Source organism: Puma concolor, chromosome A2 (genome assembly GCF_028749965.1).
Source record: "Puma concolor isolate L17-30 chromosome A2, mPumCon1.1.hap2, whole genome shotgun sequence".
NCBI lineage: Eukaryota > Metazoa > Chordata > Mammalia > Carnivora > Felidae > Puma > Puma concolor.
This window is the reverse complement of record NC_141668.1, coordinates 93,071,451-93,090,820: the sequence shown is the minus strand read 5'-3', so window position 1 is coordinate 93,090,820 and position 19,370 is coordinate 93,071,451. Positions and strand designations below refer to the sequence as shown.

The window sequence follows — 19,370 nt, the reverse complement described above, 5'->3', positions numbered from 1 at the left end:
CATACTATTTAACATTAGAAAGCTTTTAGAAGTTGTTTGGTAAGTCTGAATTTTCTTTGTTGTAAATCAGTGGATGTACTTTCGTATACCTGGAAGTTCATTACAGGAGGACAAAAAATGCTTGTTAATTGTCTGCTCTAGTGTCAAGTGTAGAAATAATAACAGTTTAGAAGGCAACATTATAATATTTGCCATTTATTACTTATTTTGTTAGGTTTCTTATTACAGACAACAAGAGGGCATGAAAGCAGTTTAGACAAATATATTTAAAAATATCTTTTAACCGCGTTCTTTGGCATGCTTATAGACTTGAAGATTAAAAATATTTAAAACACAAAGGGTTTCTCTTAATATGAAAACTCTAAAAATAGTCTAATTTTTATTAAGATTATAAAATTGAAAACAATTATAATTTATGCTTGGAAGTTTAAGTATAAAATTAGTTTAAAAATTTTTAATGGCTATATTAGGAGATATTCTGTGTCAAATACATTTACTGAATGAAAAATTTTTTAATATCTTAACAATGAAGAATTTCTCTAGGGTCCCCAAAATGTCTTACTTTCTTATGGTACATTTTGTTAAATTGAACCATTTCTTTAATTTCATAAAAGTAGAAAACAAGGCAGAAGGATACTGTACCTTTGCCATGATTTGACATGTTAACATTATTATCAGAAAGAAATCTCTTATTAAATTTCCCATGTAACCTCATTGAATTCAAGCTATTGCATGGTGCTCACTTCCCAAGGGTTAAAGTATTCCATAAACTTCATTGGATCAATCTCAATCTCATTTAATTACATAAAAGTTATATATTATTGAATTGTTTGATGTAAAATTTTATTTAAAAATGAAGTGCTGCTTGATTTAATGGATACAGTGTTAAAAAAAATAGAATAAAAAACTGTCCAGTTAATTACTTATAAGGTAGCAACTACTATATTAGCCTATTTTTAAATAATTTATTGCTATTTTCCTGATACAGTCAGTGATGATTAGCACTCATTGACAGATTATTGGATTATAACAGTTGGAAGATATTTATTTGATATGAGATTCCCAAACCTGTTTTAGTAATTTTATATTTTCCAGCATGAATTGAAGAGGGCAGAATAAAGATTAAAGTTAAATTAAGTGGTGTAGAGTAAAAACTTGACTAGGTTTATTGTCGCTTTAATGATTTTAGGGGTGGAAATAGAACTATTGTATTTTGAAACATTTGGAAGCTACTATATATAGTATAGGAACTAGTATAGGAACGTTGTGTAAATCATATTACTCTAAAGTTGCCATGTATCTACAGTTAAAAATAGTTGGCTTTGTGAATCTTCTCTACAATGATACAAAGTTTTTTTCCCCCTTTTATTCAGATTTTAAGAGTTCTGTTTACTGTCGTATGAATACAGACCATTTGGCTTAGACTCCAGCAAAGTGAGGAAGGAAGAAAGAGGCTGGTGCTTTAGTTTTCTTCCTTCCCTTTATTGTCCCTTTATTTGTATATTATAGGCATCGTGCCCTTGATCTTAGAAAATAAGTTTCTCTATCTCAGAGTGTATGTACAGGGTTGTTTCTTGGTTGTCAGATTTTAAAATCCTGATAAATCCTACAATTTCCTGCATTCAAAAAGCAAGAAAAAGGATGAAGTTTCACATACAGTTCATTATTTTTGATTCATCAAATATTACACCAGGTAGACTATAGCAGAAAACTTAATAGAGTGATACAGAAAATCCTGAATTATTTTGATTGCTTGGAGCCCATAATTTTTGTTCTTATGTTAAAGTGCTATTTCACTCGTCATTATATAAATCTATCTATAGTTTGTGGCTTAGAAACAAATACACTTTATAAAAGAAAAGAAAAGCAAAGATACCTGTGTCAGTTACGTTTTAAAGTTATACACTGTTTTAAGGCTATGTATTTATTATTTAGAAAATATGACTTACATGAATATCTTCTGATGGACATAATATTGACAAAATATACACATGATATTACTTTAACAAACTGCCATGCAACAAATACATTGTAATGAAGAAATTGAATATATATGACCTAATCTAATCTTGACATTTACATTGAAAATTTACAACATAACCAATACTTAAAATGTTTTTTTCTTATATTTGGCAGTAATTTCATTTTTTTACAATTTAAATTTAAAACTTCTGAATGTGGGCTTAGTGAAACTTAGATGTTTCCCTAGTCTGTGACAACCTGAGGTACTAAACATTTTTCTCTTATTTCACTATCTTCAAAGGTAAGTTTTTTGTTTCTCTTAGGATCTATCCAAGAATTGTGTATTACAGCATTGTTAGGCATAGGATCAGCTTCCACTATGGAAACAACTCTCTTTTTCATTTTACTTTTCAAGACCTTTTGAAATTTTTGTCTAGTGAATGCATATAATAATGGGTGAAATATAGTTGTTCCATAAGCCATGACTAGAAAACATAACCTTAATTTTACTAAAAGGTCACTTGGGCCTAAACATAAAATGGTGGTATTTAAGACAGAAATTGGTGTCCAGCAGAGAAGAAATGTAGAAATAATCAATAAAGACATCCTGAAGACTCTTTTTTGCCTTTCTCGTCGTTCCCGGTGTCGTTTCACAGCTCGCCGGAGGGCAATTATTACAGAGACCGAAGTTCTTACACCAAAGACTATGTTTCTCCCACCACTGCTTTGTGACATGTCTGTAGTCTCGTGTTGCGTGGTTAGAGAAATTGTCTTTTTCTTTCTTGCTTTCTTCTTCTGCCCCGTTGAAAATCTTGTGCCTATTCGAATGTTAAGAGCCTGAAGGATTTTGGTGTATGTGATTAACATCACTATGACAGTGAAAAAGAATATTGGGATCTGTACCAGCAGGTGATAATACATTCCCAGTTCAGTGTAGTATTCATTTGTACTGACACACAAAAGTGTCTTGTTTTCCCACGTATTTCCACTTTGAAGACTGAAAAAATTTACCTCAATAAAGGGAATCAGGAAAGAGAAAAATGAAAAAATCCAAATGGATATCATCAGCATTGCAGCTCTGCCCATTGTCAGAATCCGGTTTGCAGGTTTTACAGAGATGTCATACCTGTCCAGAGTGATAGCAAAAACGTTGATTGCTGTTGAGACACTTGCAAAAGATACGCAGGCCTCGTGGAAACAGCAGATGAGAGCAGTGTTACTCTCCAGTGAAAGCAGAAGGATGACTATAGTTAGAGGGATACATCCCACACAAATGATGACATCAAGTACATGAAGATTCATTGTAATAATGTTACTGACCGAGTTGATTAAGTTGGATTTCATGCAGTAAAGGACCAACACGGTGAGGTTGCTGCCAAGTCCCAACACAATTTCTAACATAAGAAATCCGGTGAGAGACACTTGAAAGCTTAATGGATAGGAAAGTGGTTGGTACATATTGGTGTTGACGTCATCAGTGTCATCTCGCACTGTAATGTTAGATTCAGACTGCATGTTGATTTCCAGAACGGGAGAAAAACACATTCTTTTGGAGCAGTTGGTGTTTTCCCTAGAAAGTGAAATAGAATAAACTCTTTGATATTTGGCAATTTAAATGACGTATAAAACATGTGTTCCTTGTTAAAAAAAATCTTTTTATTGTGTACTTGGTTTAACTTTAAACTTTCTAAACTGTTAACGGCAAAGGTAGAGTTAGGAGACATCAAGGTTGCATTGTTTCGATGTAATAGGAAGTTGGCTTCTCCCTTTGAAGATGGCTGTGTGGGGAATACTCCTATATTGTTCAGAATTTCTTAATATTCTAAAAAGATAGTCCTCATTTGGGTTTTTCAAGCTTATTGAGATACAGTATATTTTTGTACAATAAAGCTACCCACTATGCAAAACTAATTTTAGCCCGGTGTTTTTAGATTTCATCTTAAAATGTTGTGAGTAGGTGGGTAATAAACGCTATTTTAATATGTTCTGGCATAATTAGTGTAGGTGTAATTATTCTCGTGAGGTTTCAAATGAACAGGACGAGTGTTCATTTAAAATGATTAATGGCACAGAGCACTAGTTGTTTAAAACCATTTTGTCCATGTTCTTGGTTGAAATTCATATTCATGAGTCAACAGTGTGCTTGGGGATATTTGGGGTTATTTCCCCACAGAAGCAGGCAAATGATAAATATTACATATTTCGTAGTAAAATGCTCACCAAACTTTATAATGGACAAACTTAGTGTTATACAAATTGGATGAAAAAGGACATTATGTTAAAATATAACACCACAAAACTTGGTAAAAGAGCTGTAAATCACTCCAGTGAATGATTTATTTTGTGACCACACCCTCTCATGCTATGGAAGGAGGAATTGAAATTTAATATCTTAATAAGAAATAACCATTTTTGGAGTGGTTTAAAAGAATATATCTCTTGATTTTATTTGTTCAAACAGGATTTTTAAAGTAAAATATGAAATTTTAGGGAAAAGGGAGTATCTGAAGCCCATTTTCTGAGGAATCTTTTAAAGTCACACATCCCTGTGAAACCTTTTGTATAAATCACCCAGTGTGTATAATCTTGAGGAAAATTAGAAAAACAACTCTTTTGCTAATTCATTTAAATCTGTATTTTAATGTATAGAGGTTTAGAGTAATTTATAAAAATAATATCTGATTTTCTGGGCTAATAGGTCAGGAGTGAGTATATTCAGTTAAAATATAAAATCAACCAACTATATTTCACATTTCAAGTACAGCATTTTGACTACAAAATCATAATTGAACATAAATTATAAAGGCTATATAATAATTTTCCACATTCATGTTAACCTTTTACGTGATGTAACCTCTGACAAGTTTTAGAATACAGTTTTATTTATGCATATTATGTTAGGGGTGATGTTTCAGAATCACGAATGATAACATTATTAATTAGTCTTGAACTTGGTATGAAGTATTACTTAGAGGCATATACTCCAGTAAGAGAAAGTCTTAGCTAGCACTGAAATCCTATAAAAATGGAGACTTCTAAGTGTGCCAAATTTTTGGAACTGACAGATGAAACATCTTTGTCACCTCAGTGACATTTAGAATTAAATAAAGCAGACATGCCAAGTTAGACGGTAATTAGCTATGGTGCATCTCCTCTAGAGTGAGGTTGTTGTCTTTGGTAAACGGTAAACAGCGTGGTGCATGCATCTTCTGACCTACCTGTTTGCTGTGGCCGTATGGGCCCTTTGGCTCACCACGGCAGGTTTTCACAAAGTGATACATGATGTCATTGACAGATTTTGACATGAATTTTTACCTGACAACAGTGAAGTAGCTGTGTTTTATTTCATGTCTTGTAGAAATTCTTTCATTTTCTCTCCAATACTTCAAACTGCATGAATTGTGACATTTAGTTGGCTGATGGATTTCTAAAGACCAGTACAAACATTTGTATTTGTTTTGCCTTAGAAAGTCACGACCAAGAGAAACTTCCTCAAATGGTAGGAATTATATTTCCCTTTGAGGGAATATGTGATAGTGTCTCTTTATTTTCCAGAATATGTGAAAACAAAAAAGGAAACATACGGTTTCTAGCTTCTAAAATGTATTTAGACATCCTTTTGTTATAAATGTGAATCTGTTTCTATAGCAGTCCTCATTATTTTGAAATGATTTCTTGATCACATAACTTGCTTTATATTCTAAATCCAGTCCATGTTCTTTTGATAAAAACCATCTGCTATTTAATTTGATTTGCTTTCATTAGAAGAGGATACATAGTCATAAAACTTAGATGGGAAAATCCTTTAGTAGTAATATCAGCCGCTGTGAATATCTGAATATTTAGTGCAGAAAAGACTTGGATAAAGCTTCATTTAGCTTGCTGCTAATGTGTGGCATTCTCTTTTTGGCAATCCGTGTCTCATTGTTTCTTCAGGAATCAGCTCCACAATCCTGGTATGTTAAAGTATAAACTCCCACTTTAAAAAAGCTCACCATTTTGGTTTTAGGCTTTTGCAGTCAAATTGTTTTTCTTTTTATGTCTATTTTATAGAGCTTCTTCTTAGGATGATTACTGTCGATGTCTTGTATCCCGGCAGTAATGTGGACCTGTCTTTTCTGGTTTTAACTCCTTACTGTCTTAAATGCATATGTTAGAAGAATATCCTGCAGTTTATGGTTCAGTCGGCTAGGGAGGTGCTTGATCAGATGCATTCTTCATATTGTCACTTGTAAATACTGAATTAGCTGCCGTGGGCCCTTGTGAAAAAGAAAAAGTGGTTAAGAAATAGGGTTCCTAATAATTTCCAATTAACTCAAAGTTACTTTAGTTTTGTTTACTTTAGCACTGTACCCAGTATTTGTTATCAAAGTAAGCAAACTGTATTATTAGAGCCACAACTCATAAATAAATTTAAGGGTTTCTTTAAACGAAATTTTTTCTTTTCCTAACAGAGATTGCAAATACTACGTTATTTGATAACAGAGGTAACATTATAAATACAACCATGAAAGAAAAGCTGCATTTTTAAAACTAATTTCTGCCCTCATTTTAGAAGCTAACCTGTGTTTTAGGAGATTATGAGCAATTAGCATACACTAAACATACTGTCATTCTCTCATGTCTTTACAATAAATTCAACACTATTTCCTACTGGAAAACATTATAGCTTGTTTAATTATTAGCACCTGGTTTGAATTTTAACTGATTAAAACAGATTCCATGATAAGATAGTAGACATTTCCACTGATGAATTGTCCATGTAGTTGTAATGTAAAAGGTAATGCAAAATGTAACTGCAAATCAAATAATTTTCAATGAACATGCTCAATAATCTTAACCTAAAACTGAATAATAAGTAATAGCTAAGTAGTAAACCTGGTTCTTTTAAGAAACAGAAGCATTTTTGAATACTTGGCAAAAACTGTACTGATGACATTAAGAATATTTTAGTAGGTCTGAAGTGACTTAAAAGCTGATGTCTTCATAGTGAATCAACAAAGAATATTTTTGGTATTTAACATTGCATCCTAAAAAAATTACATTTAAAATGTTATGTCCTAAAAGAAAAAGATCTAGAAAAGACATGTTTAGCAATAAATAGAATTAAGCAAATAAACTCTTAAAATTTAGGTTGACAATTTTCAAAGTAATTTTACCCCACTATGCCAGTTCAAAAGCAGCCGTATACTGTAATAAGGGAACACATCTTACCTCCGCTAAAGGTTTGATAAATTCCTGATGGAGTTGAAGCGTTTCCAGTTTTGATTGATTCATTTTGTTCACTTGTTAGCAGAGGACTTGGGGAAGAGGGTCATAAACATCTCTTCAGAAAAGACCTTAATGAAAATATGTGTCTGTACTGTGCCATTGTCTCAGCAGTCCTGCTAATGTATGGAACGTGGAGTGCTGCCTAGAGGCTGCTGCAGTCTCTCACTCTTCCTACTGTGGAATCAATAAGCATCTGAAAAACGTAATGAAGTAATTGAACATACTGAAGGCTTCTTGTCTCCAGAGACAACATTTGGATTCAGTCTTTTAAAAAGGAATGGCACTGCTTTTCAGAGGAAAGCCTGTTCGGGGCAGCTTTTGCAGAGTGACAGCCTACCTTGTCGCCTCTCTCCACTGCAGAGAGATGCAGTGCATTCACTAATTTTGATTGGTCAGTTGTATTGGGCTTAAACTGTGCTTCATATGGATAGCAGGGGTTTCTCCCCCCCCCCCCATTTTATATAAGGATGCTTTTTTAAAAGGCTATATTTATAAGTGGTTGTATGCTGATCTTAAATAGACTATGAGTAAATTAGTCTTTTAAAAATGTGTATTCTATTCTGGTTTGTTGTTCACTTATGCCAAACATTAAAAAAAAATGCAGGGAGGTGGAGGGGGGAGAGAAAGTGGTTTTAGGGTATATTCTTTTTGAAGCCTAAATGATTGCCCTGGAGAATTTTTGAGTCGTATATATGTTTTTGGTTGAGATTCTTTGTTCTACAAATAGAAAGCCACTGCATCTTTACTGTGAACCACATTGAATTTCAACTAGTTTGTTTGTATTCAAGTCCATCTTCTCTGTATTTCGAATTGTTGTGAACATCTCAAGGTGTTAAATAAACATTGTTACGACTGCAGTATTCATTCAGGTATTCATTCACTCATTCGTTCATTCAAAATATTAACGAGATTAGTCCAAGGTGGTTCTACTTTAAATTATTTTTTAAAAATTCTATTGATATTACCATAGTCTCATTGTATAAAGACTTAGTGATGTGAGGTTCTTTTCAGATTACTACTCAGTCTTTACCATCGGTAACCCTTTTATTTAGTAGATACATACTAATCATTCGCTGCAATATTTTAGTTCAACTGGCTATTTCTGTTTTTAACCTGGGCACTTTTAATGGATTGCTATTCCTTAAATATTACATGTAGCCATATGCTAGTGTTACTGGGTAAACATTTCAGTAAAGGAAAAAGGAAGTTAGTTTGTCTTCCTAACTTGTCTTCCTTGTCTTATGTCTTCATAAGTTGAAAAACTAAATTATTTTAAAATGGATATGTTGTCAAAAGAATAAAAACATTGGTGTAAGTAATTAACTTAAAATATTACTTTAAAATTAGATTTATTTTTGGTTACCTATTCTCAGTATTGAGAAAAATGTTTGGTTTTTTTTTTAGATTTGAATATATAAAGTGAGTGGATTCTATATCTGTTGACAAAATAGAAGACCTTGCAAATGACTGAATTATTAGAATATTGATAATCACTTATTTCCATTATTTTAGGAATATTAGTTATGTTCACTTTTTAAAATGTATGCCAAATTTCTAATTTGTAACTGGAATTAGTCCCTTATTTAAAAAGCATTATACATTTTTGTAATCTTCTTGTACTGTTTAAATTTCACGGGGGGCTGGCTGAGTGGTATATGAATTTTAATTGTATTTTTATAGAAGTTGAGAGTGGAAAATTTTGTTGTGAATTCCTAAAATTTTATGCACAGTTTGGGGAGACAAGGCTTTGGTAATGCAAAGTATTAAAATGTTGTGCTACTTAACTTTTCATGCATTTTGAAAGTTGCCAAAAACGATGTCACTAGAATGCCAGCCATGTTCAAAGATAGCACGCACATGTGTGCATACGCCCGTGCGCGCACGCGCGCACACACACACACACACACACAATACTACTTCAAGCTTCAAATATCACAGCTTCAAACTAGAATCAGAGAAAAGATATTAGCATCAATTGAAACTTGCGGTGGGGAAAAGAAATCATTAACGTAGTGAAATACACAGAGTGCTTTTCTGCCAAAGAGTTCAAGTATGCTTGTGTTTATCATCAAGATATCCCTATGGAGTAAAGGAAACCAAGGCACAAAGAAGTTTAATGACTTGAAAAAGTCTAGGTAAGGTAGTAGCAGTGCCAGTGTTAGAACTCTGCTACCTCCGTCCCCCACCCCGCCAAATAGTTGGCCCTCTCTCTGGAAAATTCTGAAGATACTTGGGACTTAGAATTGGATGATCTGGGTTCAGTCACTGCTTATTAGCTGTATGACTTTTGGCAAGTCAAGCATTCTTTGGGACACAATATAGCTTTGATTCTTTCTGTTGAAGTTTATATCTGTGTTTTGTGTAATTCTCTGTAATATAGTATTTCCATGTTATACTCAAAACTATTTTGTAGAAAAAATTCTGGTATCTCTGTAAGAAATAATGGCAGCAAAAAAGCTCAGATTTGGACATTGCTCTTTATTCCCTGTGCAAGTGACTTGTGAATAAGGATACACAAGATATCACAACAATTACTTTTATTGCACACAATGCTTAGTATAGTTTTTCTTTTAAAAACCACAAATTGGTGATTACAAGGTTCTCTGATTTGTTAGCTGGATAATCTTCACTTCCTTTGTTTTGTTTTTAACAAAGATGAAAATATCTAAACCATTGGATTCAGAATTAGATTATGTTATTTTCATGAAAAAATTAGTGTCAAATTACATGTCAGAATTTATAAAGATTCTTATTTACATAGTAACAAATTTTTATACTTGTACGTTTTATACTTGTACATTTTGTATTTATATTGGATACTAATTTTGAAAATTTGGTGATTTAAAACCAGATTTTATATTATAAAATAATTTCATAGATTAATTATTAGCTAATTAATAACCTGGAAAAACAGTTTTACCTTGCAAATGATAACTAAGCAATATATATGCATCAAACCCCCAAATGTCTCCATTAAAATTTTTTCCCCAAGTTCTTTTTTTGTTTTTTGTTATAAGTATTTTGATTGCCTAGGAATTTTAATTCCTAAAATTTTTGATATGGGAATCTTTGATTTTTAATTGTATACATTTGTTCCCTTAAGTTTGAACAACTGTGAATGTGAGAGAGTAGTTTGTTATCCACATTTACACTGCACTATTCATGTCCGCTCACTCTTACCCAGCTTGTGTCCGGTTCTCATGCTACATTTTTGATGATTCTGAGTTTGTAAGTAAAAAAAAATAAATAAAAATAAAAATAAAAAAAAAATAAAAAAAGTAACTGGGTGAAATATTGAAATTAACCACAACTGAAAAGCGCTTTGAAACTTGTTTGCAAAGTGTATATACAAAAGCAGTTATCTAATGGCTGGAAAATCACATTTTAAATTGTATTGCTTCAAGAGTATTTTTTCAATGAATACTTAACAGAGCTCTCAGCTCGCTCTGATACTAAAGCCCAATGAAGAAAGGATTAATTATTTCAGTTTAAAGCCAATTCAGAAATTTCATTTGGCTCCTCAACTTTAAATTTCTTTCACAACAAATGTTTTACCAGAAAAATAGAAATGGACCATCTGCTGAAACCTCCATCAAGTGGGGAGTAGCCAAGGTAGTAGAGAGTCAAAAACATTGGTGATTCATTATTGGTATGAGAATAATTGAAAACTGATGGTAATGATTAGATGAAGTACATGCATCAGAATTGTATACTCTAACAGAAAAACTCCGTGAAATATTCTTCCCCAACCTTCCCTACTTCACCTAAGTTGGACATTTAAATTTTTTCATTTTTATTTTTTACACTATGTATTTTGTAAGTCAACTGTCAGCATCACATATATTATCAAAATAAATACATGGTTTTTGTTTCCATTTTATCATCCAAACCTAGATTTTGGATCCTGTGACTATTAACTACCCTTCTTAAAAAATATTTTAACGGACTTAATTTTCTTATTTTTTTGAGAGAGCGTACGTGCACACGTGGACAAGAGGGGGAAGGTCACAGGGAGAGGGAGAGAGAGAGAGAATCCCAACTAGGCTCCACACTCAGTGCAGAGCCTGATGCAGGGCTCCATCCCACGATCCTGGGATCATGACCTGAGCTGGAATCAAAAGTCGGATGCTCAACCAACTGAGCCACCCAGGTGCCCCTATTACTACTTTTTGATCTCTGTTTGTTGTCCTAATGTTGGCTTGTTGTTTTGGGGGCCTGGTCCAAGTTATTACCACTCCTGCCCTCAGTTTTTTGACTTTCTGTTTTCAGTGCCTTATATTCTGCTTTACATTCTTAAATGTTATGGATAATTTTTGTTGATGTTTTTCTCTTATATTTACATCAAAGAATTATACAGTCATGTTTGTGCTTTTTTTTTCCTCATTGGCTTCTCTTCTGTTGTTTCATTTTCTTTGTATAATTCTCCTTTGTAGTTGGTTATGCAGTATATTCATTTCTTTGTCCTGAAACCAAGTCAGGTGATGAACTAGATTATATATTTAACAAAGTTATGCAAGTCCCCTTGTCTGTGCTGTTAATTAGTCCTGTGATCTAGTGGGAGATGTGGAATGATCATCTATGAACTGGTGGTCTGTTCTTGAATTGGTTAGACACATAATGGTTTTGTTTATGTGTAAAGCCAGAGAATGGTAGAGTTCCACTATAGATTCAGTAATTTCAATGGTACTGCTTGGGGTATCCATTTGGGAAAATGAATGCATTTTCAGAGTTTACTAGTAATAGGTAAAGGCTATGCTCACTGGTGACTTTGTGCTATTAAAATAAAGCAATATATCTTCAGTTACTCCTACTTGTAGTTCTCATTTAGGGATATACTATCTATAAAAAGTTCTGCTGTGGTTTTGATTGAAACTTCAGAGGATATATGGGTCAATCTGGGGGAGAATTGACAACTTAATAATGTTGAGTCTTCCAATTTATGGATATGGTGTCTGTTTTTAGATTCATCTTTGATTTAATTTATCAGTGTTTTATAGTATTTAGTTTATAGATCTTACACATATTTTCTTAGATTTGTCACTAATTATTTCACTTTCTTAGTGCTATTGAAGTAGCACCTAACTTCTTGAAACAAAATTCCAATTTTTAAATTTGGTATATAGAAATAGGATTTTTTTGGATATTGAATTTGTATCCTGCAACTTTACTAAACTTCTATTGGGGACTTTTTTAATGAAGTTGATGGTGTTTTCTGTGCAGGCAATTAATATCATCTACAAATAGAGACAATTTACTTATTTTTGAACCATGTATGACTTTTGCTTCTTGCCTTACTGCTTAGAACTTCTGGTATTAGATTTGATATGAATGTGTTGGGAAAGGCACTCTGCCAAGGGCTTTGGCATTGCTGAAGGTCCTAGGATATGCTGGGCATTGCTGGCTCTACCAAGAATGCAAAGACCTGACTCTTCTTTATCGGGTCCGTTTGTGTTTGAAGCTAGCAACCTTGAAGGATGCAGTAATAAGTCCCCAGGCAAAGAGCAGACTTGCTTCTGCTTGTTATAAAAACGGTAAATTTTTATACTCAGTGTTGTTTGGCTGTGATGCAAACCCACTGTGTACAGAGTACTCACCTAGGCCCCTCTGCCAAGGGACTTGGATGGGACGGTGAACTGTCACTGACACCATCCTCATACTTACGTCATATGTGATAAAGTCCTTAGCTGGTAACCCAGGCATCTAATGTCTTTTGCCAGCATCCATGACAAGAGCAGACTAACTATATAGCTTGCAAGTAGAGTAAAATCCTAAACCCTTCATGATTTTTGACAATTTTGCCAACAGGGATGTGATGTTGACAGAAACATGGCTTCCTGCAGGAAGAGACAAGTGTCCCTGTGGGCTGGTTTAGGTGATAGGAGATCCAGCAGCAAATGCTCCTGTTGAAACAGTAAACTAGTAGATCCTCTGCTGACCTACCTGTTAATGAATATTTAGAGGCTAAGTAGTGAGAAGTTGAATGGAGCTGCCTGAATGGTGCTTTGGTTGGTGCTCACTCTCTAGGCTGGAAGAGGAACGATTGTTATTACGTCAGTAAGGCAGTACACCTCTAGGCCCAAGGCAAAAGGCAGTAGCTGCTGAATCAGGGGGTCCTCAGAACGAAAATGAAAGGTGTCAGCACTGAGCATGGGTAGACTGAATACATTCTAACTTTATTGGTTGAGGCCAAGTAGGCAGCTTGAACATAAATGCAAGTCTCGCTTATTGGTGCAGAGTTCCTCTTGTTTTCTGCCCTCTGATTCATCTCTTACCCTTTAATCTCAGCTGCTTCAGATCGAAGCTTGGTGTGGTTGGGAACCTCAAGGATGGGGGAAATTCAAACTTTAATAGCTGTGTTGGATAGAGTGCCCACGCACCATCCTACCTGGTTCTGTGGGGAGAAAGCACGCTAGCTGGCAAGGGGCAGGTGGGGGGGGGGAATGGCAGGGTGCACAGGGCACAATAAGGACACCCAGGCTCTTGGAGGAGCTAGGAGGGATGAGGGAGGAAGTGGCACTGACCCTGGAGTGAGGACCCAAACAAAAGAGCCTCCTGCCACATCAGCCCTCCTCTGCAGGCTAGCCTCCCCCACTACCCCACTGCCCTCTCCTGCCCCTGCTCCTGGTCAGAAAAAAATGTCTTCTCCTGGCAGCTATGGCTGTAATCCCTTTTGTGTGTATGTCAGATCCCTTGGTCTATGTTCTTACAGGGGGGAAAGCAGTCAAATTCAAGAAAAGCTAGAGTGTGGGTGCAGTCTCTGGGCCTGTTCAATATACTCTTGTTCTGGCTTCCTCTGCCAAGTGTATATTTGGTATTGCCGTTTTTACTTCTACATGCTTACACTGTGAATGCTTGCAAGTTCACAGGAGATTTTCCCATTTGTGGGCTGCTGCATGTCCCCTCCCTGATTGATCCAGCACAAACAATGGATTATCCCTAGAGGAAAGAAAAGAAAATCACAGCTTTGGTTGAAGACTTTGTGGCTAAGGTATGCAGGCCTTTTCTTAGTACAGCAGTGCCACCTGCCTGACCCAACTACCAAGTGCACCTCTTTTGGAAGGGCCTACTGCTGAGGTCTTCTTAAAACTAAACACCTGACCCGTGCACTCATTGCAACTCTCTGGCATGATATTACCGTCTTGGGGGTATGTTATCTCAGACTTGACGGTTAACAAGGGAAGGACCCAAGAGACTGAATTGAGCAAATGAAAATGGATTGTTTAGAGATGCCGGCAGCCTGGCCTTTGGGTCGTCTTGGTTTTGAATGAAGGGGTGGAAGTGACCCCTTTTGGGAAAAACTTTCATGTTACTCCTGAAATATCTCTCACTACTTGAAGCAAAGTTCCTGGCCTCAGTGGGACCCGTGATTCACAGAAGTTCCTATAAATAGGTTGGCCTGGTTCACTGATGGTTCAGCCCAGATACAAGCTGATGGTATCCATTGTACTGCTGCAGCTTTTCAACCAGTGCCAGCTACAGAACACTGAGAATGGACGTGATCGCTCGACTCCATTCTCAGAGCTCTGACCAGTACACCACTTGATGAACGTTAGAGTGTTTTTACTAAATCTTGGGTTTCTTGGGCTCTTACTGGTAGCCCAGCCTCCAGACGTGCCACTTGAGAGATCAGCAGATCAAAAACATCTCTCTCTGCGGCTGCAAACTATGGAAACAAATTGTGGTTGCCAGTCAGTTTGGGTTACTCAAGCCAGTACCTCCTGGATTGCTGCCATTTTTACTCAGAAATGGCATTCTGCATTCAAAATTGTTTTGAATGTAGCAGCATATCCATCATAATAGACTGGACAACCACTGTGTCCTGGGTTTGGGGAAAGGGGATTTCTCAGTGTTCCTTGCCCCAGTTCCACTTGTAGGACTAATTCTTTTTTTATTTATTTTTTATTCTCAAGTTAGTTAACATGTAGTGTAGTTTTGGCTTCAGGAGTAGAACCCAGTGATTCATCACTTACGTATAACACCCAGTGCTCATCCGGAAGAGTGCCCTCCTTAATGCCCATCACCCATTTAACCCAACCCCCCTCACCCCCTGGGTTTGTTCTCTGTGTTTAAGAGTCTGTTATGGTTTGCCTCCCTTTCTGTTTTTATCTTATTTTTCCTTCCTTTTTCTTATGTTCATCTGTTTCTCAGATTCCACATATGAGTGAAATCATATGATAATGTCTTTCTCTGACTGACTTATTTCACTTAGCATAACACCCTCCACGTTGTTGTGAATGGCAAGATTTCATTCTTTTTCATCACTGAGTAATATTCCATTGTATGTGTATGTGTGTGTGTATACATATATACGTATACACCCCACATCTTCTTTATCCATTCATCAGTTGATAGAATTCAGGCATTTGGGCTCTTTCCATACTTTGGCTATTGTTGATACTGCTCCTATAAACATTGGGGTGCCTGTGCCCCTTCGAATCAGCATTTTTTGTATCCTTTGGATAAATTCCTAGTAGTTTCCAAAGAAGACATCCAGATGGCAAACAGACACATGAAAAGATGCTTAACATCACTCATCATCAGGGAAGTACAAATCAAAACCACAATGAGATACGACCGGACACTGGTCAGAATGGCTAAAATTAAGAACTCAGGAAACAACAGATGTTGGTAAGGGTGTGGAGAAAAGGGAACCCTGTTGCACTGCTGATAGGAATGCAAACTGTGGTGCAGCCGCTCTGGAAAACAGTGTGGAGCCTCCTCAAAAAATTAAAAGTAGAACTACCCTACAACCCAGCAACTGTAGGACTAATTCTTTTTCTCCCCCCAGGGGTAAAGCTTTGTTTTTGTTTTTTGTGTTTTTTTGCTGTTTCCTTCCCCTATCTCTAATGGGTTTTCAACAGTGACCAGAGGGTGATAGGGTTTGTTGCACTGCCATGAATGGTTTTAGGCCTTTTCTCCTTCCTTGTATGAGAGAGGGTCGAAAGGATTCAGGTTGGGCTTTATGTCTTGCTGTCAGTGGCTGTTCCTCTTGCCATACTTGGACCAAGAGGGGTGCTTTTCTGGGCCTCTTACTCTGCACCTACTCTTTTTTCTGTGTGCATACCTGCTGCGATTTGTGAAGAACCAGTGGATAGGTATGCCTTCCCTTTTTTTGTTTGTGGTTCTGTATCTCTTGCTAGCACATACTCAGCCTCTAGCACTTCATTAACAATTTTAGCTGAATTATTTTTATTAGTATCTAGTATTGTTTTCCCAGGGAGCTCGTGTCCCGTGTGTCCTTCAAGGCACCTGTTTTTCCTTAGAGCTTGAGTTGGTTGGTTGCCTATAACCTCAGCTCTCCTGACCGCTATTTACCATGATAATAGCTTAATTTCATGACCCTAGTTGGTTATGGTAGAATACCCTGTAAACTGTTGCTTGATTTTATTTGCAAGTATTTTGGTAAAGTCTTTGCATGTTCATGAGAGATATTGATCTGCCATTTTGTTTTATTGTAATGTTTTTGTCTGGTTTTGGAATCATGACAGTGTCGGATTTGTAAAGTGAATTGAAAAATGTTTTCTCTTTTTTTGGTTAAAAACAAATTTGTGTAAGATCAAGACTAGTCTTTCCTCAAATGTTTGGTAAATTCCAAAGAGAAAATATTTGAGCCCAGGAGGTTTTATGTTATTTAAACCTTTTATTTGTAAATTCAAATAACTTAATAGATGATAGCTTCAGATTTTCTATTTTATCGTGTCTGTTTTGATGATAAGTATAGCTTGAATAATTTGTTTATATCATTTAATTTGCCACATTTATTAGCTTTGATTTGTTTTTAACATTTTCTCATATTTTAATATATGTAGGATTGATACTGTATCTCCCTTTCATTACTGATGTTGGATATTTATATCTTTTTTTCTTGATCAGTTTGCCTAAAAGTATATTAATTTTATTGATCTTCAGATAACCAGTATTTGGTTTCATTGTTCTTAGTGAACATTGTTCTTATTATTTCTATTTTACTGATTTCTGCTTTTACCTTTAGTATTTCCTTCCATCTACTACTTTGTTGAAAGTATCTTTAATGTATTTAAATGCCTTTTTATCTAATATGGGCTCAGTACAGTTTTACTTGAATCCCACAAATATGATTATGTTTTATATCACTCAGTTTAGTATGTTCTTTAATTTCCCTTGTATTTCTTTGCTGAAACATGGGTCATTAAAAATTTTTTTCGGAGCACTTGGGTAGCTCAGTCGGTGAAGCCACTGACTCAATTTCAGCTCAGGTCATGATCTTACAGTTCGTGGGTTCGAGCCCTGCATCGGGCTCTGCACTGACAGTGTGGAGCCTGCTTGGGGTTCTCTCTCTTCCTCTTTCTCTGCCCCTCCCCTGTTGGCGTGGTGTCTCTCTCTCTCTCTCTCTCTCTCTCTCTCTCTCTCACACACACACACACACACACACACACACACACAAAAGTAAATAAAGACATTTAAAAATTTTAAATTATTTTTTTCAATTTCTAAATATTTGGTAAGTTTTCTAATTTTTTTGTTACTGATTTCATTCATATTTAATTTCATTAAGAGAATATACATTGTAAAATTACAGTTTAAAAAATTTGTTTAGGTATCTTTAATGGCACAAAATACAGTCTATCTAGGTGAATGTCCTGTGTACCTTTGAAAATAGTGTGTTTTCTCCCATTATTGGGCATAGCGTTTTATAAATTTCAAACAGGTCAAGTTGACTGATAATATTGGTCACGTTTTCTCTCGCCATACTGATTTTATGTTTGTTCTATTAGCTTTGTACTGAAAGTAACTTTTTATTGAAAGAGGACTTGTAAAGTTCCCAGATATAATTCTGGATTGGTCTGTTTCTTCTTTGATTTTTTTTCCAGTTTTTACATCATGTATATTTATTGGATATATGCACATTTAAGAGTATTATGTATGTCTTTATTCCTGATAATCTTGTTTTGATGTCTCCATTGTCTGATTTCAGTGTAGCTACTACAGGTTTGTTTTGTGGCTTATATCATACATACTTTCTTAATCTTTTATTTTTAACTCTTCTGTATCTTTGTTTTAGAGGTTTGGTTTCTGTAGATTGTGATAATTTGGTTTCGCTTTTTTTCCATTCTGATATCTGTCTTTTATTTGGAGTACAGAGCATTTCCGTTCAATATAGTTTTCCATATCATTAGGCTTACACCCTCCACTTGGCATTTGTTTTGTTTGCTCCATGTATTATGAGCTCATTTTTCTTCCTTTTCTAACTTGTTTGGGATTTTTACTGTTCCATTTTGTTTGGATTTTTAGTAATTAATGAATAGATAAAATAGAATAATAACAAAACGGAGTAGTATGTAGTCTACTGACTGATTACCTCTATTTTTTAGGTTTCTTATTTTATTGATGGTTTTAGGTTTTATGATATACACGTTTAAACTACATAGTCTATTTATAACTTATAGATCACATCATTTATTTTAAAAAATAGTTTTAAAAATATTTCTTTTGAGAGAGAGAAAGCATGTGCATGAGCAGGAGAGAGCAGAGACGGGGGGTGGGTAGAGAGAGAATCCAAAGCAGGCTCCATGCTATCAGCGCAGAGAACAACTTGGGGCTCTGTCTCACAAACTGTGAGATCATGAACTGAGCCTAAATTAGGAGTTGAACACTTCACCAATTGAGCCACCCAAGTGCCCTGATCCCATCATTTAATGATGGTAGATCCTTATTATCCTATCACTTCCTTTGTCCTTTTTCCATCTTCTGTACTGTTTCTTTTTGAAAGTTTAGTTCTGCTTTATAAACCTCATAATAGATTGTTACTTTTTGTTTTAAGCAGCCAATCATCTTTTAAATAAAAATTTAAGAATAATAATTTATGCATTTACAGTTGACTGTGAACAGTAGTTCACAGTGCTGACCCCATGCAATTGAAAATCTGTGTATAACTTTTTTTTTTTTTCGTTCTTTTTTTTTTTTTTTTTTTTTAATTTTTTTTTTTTTTTTCAACGTTTATTTATTTTTTGGGACAGAGAGAGACAGAGCATGAACGGGGGAGGGGCAGAGAGAGAGGGAGACACAGAATCGGAAACAGGCTCCAGGCTCTGAGCCATCAGTCCAGAGCCTGACGCGGGGCTCGAACTCCTGGACCGCGAGATCGTGACCTGGCTGAA

General features: G+C 35.3%; 2 protein-coding genes across 6 annotated transcripts in view; one reads left to right on the top strand and one right to left on the bottom strand.

Annotated features, from left to right (window-relative positions):
• The window catches only part of COG5 (component of oligomeric golgi complex 5), a 341,375-nt gene that overhangs the window by 75,947 nt on the left and 246,058 nt on the right, over positions 1–19,370 (top strand). The gene's annotated exons all lie outside the window — the stretch shown is intronic.
• Positions 1,886–7,587, bottom strand: GPR22 (G protein-coupled receptor 22). Of its 2 annotated transcripts, none has more exons than XM_025929455.2 (3): positions 7,177–7,587; positions 5,181–6,221; positions 1,886–3,532 (listed from the first exon to the last, which is right to left on the bottom strand). In XM_025929455.2, the coding sequence occupies exon 3, from the start codon at positions 3,505–3,507 to the stop codon at positions 2,206–2,208; it is 1,302 nt and encodes a 433-aa protein (XP_025785240.1). In that variant the 5' UTR covers positions 3,508–3,532; positions 5,181–6,221; positions 7,177–7,587; the 3' UTR covers positions 1,886–2,205. The 2 variants fall into 2 exon arrangements, with proteins under 2 accessions (XP_025785240.1, XP_086553062.1); XM_086696936.1 differs by having other exon boundaries at positions 5,278–6,221.